We start from the raw sequence: 7,185 nt of genomic DNA on the forward strand, positions 1-7,185 counted from the left end.
TACGCTCTACCATGGATGGGGAATACACCCAGCTTCTCTCCCCTGATAGATGCTGGGTTCCTCCGGGAATACGCCTTCCGTCTGCTTCACATTCTCAAGATCACCACACTGGTGTACAAGGCGATGAACCTGTTTCACGAATTCATTCATTCAAGTATTCATGAGTGACACGGTTTGATGATGAAGGCATACAAGGAAAACAGGGCTATCTGGGGCAAGTGGAAGGGACTGGTTTGGTGGGAGCCCTGGAGGACAGCAAGTTCTGTATGTTGGGGACAGAATAGATGTGGGGACAGGATGAAAAACAAGTTCTGACCTAGTGGGGCCTACTCATGAAGGGCCTTGTAGGCCACATAAACACTGTGGATTTTACCTTGACTGCAGGGAAGCCATGCCATGCTCTGCCTTATGTTTTAAAAGAATTGCCCTGGTGCAGTGTTGAGATGATTCTGTAGGGAGGTGACAGTGGGGGGGGGGGAAATGGCACTCATTGCTGTAACCTGGTCAAGAGAAGCCTGTAGAAGAGCCAGGGGAAAGGGGTTGGGAGCATCTATTCTGAAGGCAGTGCCAATAGGGTCAGCTGATGGATTAAAAATGAGTGTGAGGGCCTCCCTGGTGGCGCAAGGGGTTAAATCTCAGCACTATGAAGCTATCGTAGCCACTGCAGCACAAGTTCTATCCCTGGCCAGGGAGCCGACACACATGACACAGCAGAAGTCTCCTGTCTTGCCCGCTGCTCCCCTCAGCAATGTATTTCAGTAGATCCGCCTGTTCTGCTCCCTGCTGTCTCTGGTGCATCCTCTCACACCCTTCACCTCTGGCCTGCACCCTAGCTCTTCTATGCAAAATAAATAAAATGAGTGTAAGAGAAAGGAATGAAGAATGCTCCAAGGATTTTGGTTTTGTCAGCTTTATCTGAGCAACCAGAATGAGACCGCAGTCTTTTGAGAAGAGGTAGATTTAAAGAGGACCAGGCCCAGGGTCTGGTGGGACAATAACATGGTTAATTGTATATGTCAATTTGACAGGCTCACGGGGTACCCAGTTATTGGTCAAGCATTATTCTGGGCATTTCTGTGATGGTGTTTCTAGATGAGACACTGCACTGGTAGACTGAGTAAAGCAGATTGCCCTCCCCAGCGTGGGTGAGCCTCACCCAATCTGTAGAAGGTCTAAATAGAACAAAAAGACAGTGAGACAAAACTTGCTCTCTCTGCCTGCCTGTCTGAGATGGACATTGGTCTTCTCCTGCTTTTGAACTTAGACTTGGATTCTCTTGGTTCTCAGGTGTAAATAAATATTCTATCTTAATACTTGTTACATGTTGCCTATAGTGTTTTATATATATTCCATGTAATATGCAATATTTATTTCCTATTGGTTCTTTTTCACTAGAGAACCCAGGCTGATACAGGGAGAGTGTTAAGAAGCTCCACATTGGTTGTGTCCAGCATGGTCTCCTGCTGGATCCTCTGGAGGGATGTGGAGCAGGCGAGATGAAATCAGGAGTGAGAGCAGATTAGATCACTGAACTGAATTTGAATCCTCCAAATCTGTCTCTTGACCCAGTTGAAGCTGGCTTTCTCTGCACTGAAACGGGATCCCTTCCTGCTGCTTCTCCCCAAAATTGTCCTGGGCTCCAGCTTGTGCCCTGCTTGGAGCACCCTCCTGTCCTTGGATCCATAAATCCCGTGATTCTGGGGAGCCCCCTGGCAAGGCCAAAAAAGAGTTGAGCAGAAGGGGCCCTCCCAGGCTGGAAGGGGCTCTGAAGGGGGAGTTCAGGCAGGGAGGCCTCCTAACCAGAGGCACCTCTTATCAGCTGGTGCCTTAGGCAAGTCAGTTTTCCTGAGCCTCCCCCTCCCATCCATAATAAAGCTGTGTCTGCTACTGTCTTAGAACCTTCTAAGGGTTCTGAGGCTGAGATGCATCTCCCACAATGACCGGGACTTAACAGTAATGGCAGCAGAAAGCAAGTCTTTTAGACTCCTCTTCCCACAGCAGCCAGCTTCTCTCCTTTCTGAGAGATTGGGTTTTTCTCCCATGTGCCCCTCCTGTCCTTCTGAAGTCACTTTTTACTATGGACCAGGGCAACCAGGAAATGGTTGCCTAGGGCAAGCTTTCAGAAAGGCTGCTGTTGCCTAGGAAACTGCCCCACTCCAGGTTCCCTGGGGTGCCACGGGAGATGGCGTCTGGTGTCACCTGCTGGATGAGTGTCACACTGCAACTAAAGCACTCAGTCCTGGGCCTCCCTGGTGGCACATGGTGTTAAGCACCTCACTATGAAGCAAACCACAGCCTCTGCAGAACAAGTTCCATCCCTGGCAGGCCAGAGAGCAACCCACATGGCGCAGCAGACCTCTCCTGACTCGCCCGCTGCTCCCCTCAGCAGTGTATTTCAGGAGATCTGCCTGTTCTGCTCCCCACTCTGTCTCTGGTGAATCCTCTCACCTCCCGTACCGCTGGCCTATACCCCAGCTCTTGCATACATAAGTAAATCTTTAAAAAAAAATAAAGTACTCAGTCCTACATGCCCCAGCAGGAACACCCTCTGCCCCAGCTCCCCTCCTGTCCCCAACTTCTCTGCTATGAAAGGTCCACCCTCCTTTTATGTTCCTAGATTCTCCCAGTGACCAGAAGCAGTTGGAGTCACTGTGGACCATGGGGGTAGGGATGAGAGCACCATCCTTCCCGTGTGAGGTCCGAAGGAAGCCCCTTCATTTCCTGAAGCTTGGAGACCACAGCGCAGACACACATTTTGTTTCCAGCTAGTCCCTTTCCACAGGCAGGGAGCAGTGAGGAGGAAGAGGTTAAAGTTGAGGGTGGGAGAGTGATGTGTGGGGTCACAGGGAGGTCCTCACATAAGCCCCCTCCTGCTCCCTCCTCCTTCCCAGTTGCTCAGCCCCCAGTGAGCCTCTAGTCCCCACTTTCCTCTTCTCTGGGGAGAACATTTCCACCCACCTTGACAGCTTGAGAGTCCCTGGGAGCCTCAGATCATTCTGCTTCAAAGGGAGCCCTGGGGAGCAGGCAGAAGAGGGAGAAGCAGAAAGCCCTCTATGCAGAGTTGGGCTTCCGTCTGAGGCAGCCCCTGTGCACTGAAATCAGGCGAAGGGTGAAGTGGACTTGCTGATGCGTGCGTGCGTGCCGTCAAAAGACAGGAAGCTGTTGGGGTGCCTTGGAGGTATGACCTTTTCTTGGGTTAAGATCACAAGTAGAGAAACTGAGGCACATGGCAAGGGATCTCTACCTGTCTCACAAGTCTCTACCTGCCCCTTGTTATCCACAGGCCTCCTCCCCAACTCTAGCTGGGTTGGGGGTGTAGCTGACTTGGAAACCAGACACCTTGGCTCTCAGCCCAGAAACTGATGTTGTCAACAGGCTTAAAGGGGGTGGAGCGGGAGGTTGGGGACCAAGGTCCCCTGGGTCCCTGACCCCGCCCATCTTCCCTCCTGAGTTGAGGTGGAAAGAAGATAAAGGAGGAAGCTGGTGCAGGTGGCTCGCACACGCACACCCGCATTCCCGGCAGGTGAGGGCTCCTACCTGAGGATCTGTCTGAGAAGTGGAGTTTGGGGCTAGGGGTGGACATAGCAGGGGTGACATACTTTGGCCCTGCTCTCCTCTCACCAGATTCCCTGCCTCCAAACTCTGCTCAGCTGCAGGCTTCAGGCCTGTGAGAGGGGGGGTATGGTGGATAGAATTACTCCCCCAACCCCCTAAGAAGTGGGGGGCTGAGTGTGTAAAGTCCCAGGGCTGGGGGGAGGGGGAAGGGAATGGAGAGGAAATGGAGGGGGATCCCAGAGAGGCTGGGGCTGGGGTCTGACCCTCTCAAGCCTGGAGGGATCCTGGAAGAACAAAAAGCCCACGGATGGTTGGTAGAAGGAGCTGCCTCTGCACCGCCCCCTCATCGGCCAAAGTTGGTCATGCACAGCTGCTGACCCTCCTTTCCGGGCTGGCTGCCCACTTCCTGATTTGCAGAACTGCAGAAGCTGAAAGGGCCATCAGAGGGATAGTCCAGCCCTCCCAAACTACCCCGTCATGCCTTCTGAGAGCCCCTGTTCTGGGCATGCGGATGTGGAGGGAAAGGTGGGGCCAGAGTCGAGTGGAGGACCACCCACCACTCTCCACTCTGCGCCCCAGAATTCACCAGCAATGGCCCAGCTGCTGCCCTCTGACGTGAAGGTGACCCGACTCTCACACTCCATTCATCTGTACTGCCAGTCAGGCCTCCCAGGGTCCCCTGGGCCGCGCCCGCTGCTCCTGCTTCTGCCCTGGCTAGGGGCTCGTCCGGCTGCCCAAGCCAAGTACCTGCAACTCTACCTGGCCTGTGGCTTCGATGTGCTGGCTGTGGAGAGCGCCCTGAGGCACTTCCTGTGCCCGAGCCTGGGCCTGAGGCGCGCAGCCCAAGTGCTGGCCTTGCTACGGGGACCTGGGGTGCTGGCCAGCCGGCCACTGGTGGTGCATGCCCTCTCTCTGGGGGGCTATACTTTTGCACAGATGCTGCTGCTTATGAGCCGGGACCCTGGGCGCTACAGCACCGTGACCCGGCGCCTGTGGGGCCACATCTTCGACAGTCTGGTCGTGGGGAGCCTAGAACGCATGGCATTGGGTGAGTGTGAGTGGGGGGACACCTGGGTCCACAAACCAGGCTGGACTCCAGGTGGACATGGTTCTGCTGACCAAGGGGTCTGGGCTCTGCATCCCAAATGTGGCTCTTCACTGCCTCTGAACATCCACCTGGGCCTCCCCCACTGTGACTGCATTTACAGCCCAGCAGGAGCTGTTGTCTGGGTCCAGCCTGGCCTGTGTTTATCCCCTAGTCCCCATCTGTTGCTCTGGGGAAAGGGAGGAGATAAGACCTCATTTACTGAACACCTAAAAACCTAACTTACAGTCTCCAGCACAGTCCCTGCAATGAGGCCACAAGTGGGTGCTGGATCATCAGAAATGCTTTTCTCGGGGCACATGCTATGGAAAGTCTCTGAAATCGTGAGACGGGAGGCATGGATTTCCTCTGCAACAGTGATTCTCAAACTGCAGAATGTGTCAGTCTCCATGGGCTGAGTGCCCAACCAGAGGCCCAGGCCCTTGCTGCCTGGGTGCCCTGGGCCTCTGCGCTCACTTTCAGCTCTCCAGGGGATTCTGATACACACCAAAATTTGGGGAGTGCTGAGCTTTCTTATTTTTTAAAAAAGATTTATTTTTCTTTATGCACACAAGAACTGGGGTGTAGGCCATACATGTGGTGGGGGGAGTGTGTGTGAGAGGATTCACCAGAGACAGAGTGGGGAGCAGAACAGGCGGATCCACTGAAATACACTACTGAGGGGGCAGTGAGCAAGACAGGAGAGTCTGCTGCACCATGTGGGTAGCTCCCTGGCCGGGATCAAGCTCACGCTGCAGTAGCTGGCTCTAGCTTGATAGTGCTAAGATTTAACCCCTTATACCACCAGGGAGGCCCTGAACTCTTAACTTTCCTCAGAAGGGCCAGACTAATCCCAATGTACTGCACTTAATGGGAAGTTCTCTGTGACAAGGTCAGCCCTAATCAGATCTAGTTCAAAAGGAAAATCCCTCTTTGAACCACTCCCACCTTGATGCATTTGTCTAAAAACCCTTAGATTTCTCTATCTCCACGGCTGGTCAAGCTGCTTCCTTGATGGTTTTTTAAACCCACGCGCAAGACAAACCATAAAATATGGCCTCGTTGTGGTTCATCCTCATCTCTTCCCACCCTCGGAATCCGAGCATGCTCCTCCCACCCAGCTGGTGACTTTACACTCCTAAGTGCTCACCAAGGCGACAGACTCCAGGGTACAATGCCTTGGGGACTCTCAAGGACACCTTGCAACAGCTGTGGGTATACTGTTGGACCAGCCATGAGCCCACTCAACAGGCCGCTCTTCCCTCCTCATCCCTGAAGATACCACAGGGCTGGAAAATGCCCCAATGAAGGCTGGCCCCAGACCAAGTGGCTCCCATCAAGAGAGGCCTGAGAGAGGGCAGGCACCAGCAGGCTGTGCCAACAGTGAGCTATGGCAGCCCCTCCCTGGAGGTCACGGGAATGTGCCCAGTTCTTCATTGCCCACAAACTAGGCATTCTCCCTCTGCTCATTGCTGGCCCTGAGCATTCCCAGCACCTTCTTGTGCCCGCAACGGTATCTATACCTCAGTGGGACAGCTGTCTGCCCTGCCCAACTACATGAGAAGTGCAGGAGTGTCCCAAGACCCTCAGCTCAGGACGCGCAGCAGCCAGTGTCAGGAGGGACTGGAGGCTGGGAGGTGGGTCATGAGTTGCACCAGAAGGCTTGGCGCTAACCCGCTGCCTGGTACCCACAGGTGTGTCTCAACTGATGAGACCGCAGGCCCTGGGCCCTGTGATCAGGGCCACGGCCATGCTCTACTTCCACCTGTGCCCACGATGCACCGTTCAGCATTACGAGGCTGCCCTGGACACTTTCTGGCGGCCACCCGTGAAGCCCCCAACGCTTGTCTTCTACAGCTACGATGACCCCCTCTGTGACACTGCCCACCTGCAGGAGCTGTTAGCCAGCTGGCAGCAGGCGGGCATGCCCGTGTGGGCACAGGCCTGGGAGACCTCCCGCCATGCAGCCCACCTGCGCCAGCACCCCCTCGAATACCGCCATGCCCTCATCACCTTCCTGGGGAGGCTGGGCCTGGTGGCCCCCACTGCCCGTCTCTGATGAGGCTGTAGGCTCCAGCTGCCCAGAGGACAAGCAACATCAACTGGATGGCAGAGGCCTTGAGATCTCTTGATTTATTCTGATTATTTAATATACAACGACGCAACTGTGACCCCCCCAAGTGTGTAATTAAAGCCTTCAACTGTAGCTGAGAGAAGAGGGCAGGAATGGTACACCTGGGGGCAGCGGTGTCAGGAATGAATGGCAGCCTCCTCTGCAGGGACGGTGACAGGGGAGTGGCCTGAGGAACAGGGCCAGGTGCCCAGGGCCAGGGGAAGGGGGCAGAGGCCTCCCTCCGACCTAGGTCAGGAGCCCAGAGGTGCCACATGGCTGAGGGGGCAGCAGCCCGGGAAGGGGCCGGAGGCGGGGCCAGGACAGCACCATTTCCGGGGTGGGGGGTAGGGAGGTGCCCTACAGGAGAAGCCAGAAGGGGCCCCAGGGTGGGAGCCGGCCCGAGCAGGCTGCAGCAAGAAAGACCTGAGGCAGG

At 55.1% G+C, this 7,185-nt stretch overlaps 1 protein-coding gene across 1 annotated transcript; it reads left to right on the forward strand.

The window, feature by feature from the left end:
* Positions 1-4,146: 4,146 nt before the first annotated feature.
* On the forward strand, positions 4,147-6,698 carry LOC311168930 (transmembrane protein 53-like; the record flags this gene model as incomplete). Its single annotated transcript, XM_084230637.1, has 2 exons — positions 4,147-4,603; positions 6,334-6,698. 2 exons carry the CDS (start codon positions 4,147-4,149, stop codon positions 6,696-6,698), a joined length of 822 nt encoding a protein of 273 aa, XP_084086763.1.
* Between the last annotated feature and the right edge of the window lie 487 nt (positions 6,699-7,185).

Source organism: Talpa europaea (genome assembly GCF_964194135.1).
Source record: "Talpa europaea genome assembly, chromosome: 3".
Taxonomy (NCBI): domain Eukaryota; kingdom Metazoa; phylum Chordata; class Mammalia; order Eulipotyphla; family Talpidae; genus Talpa; species Talpa europaea.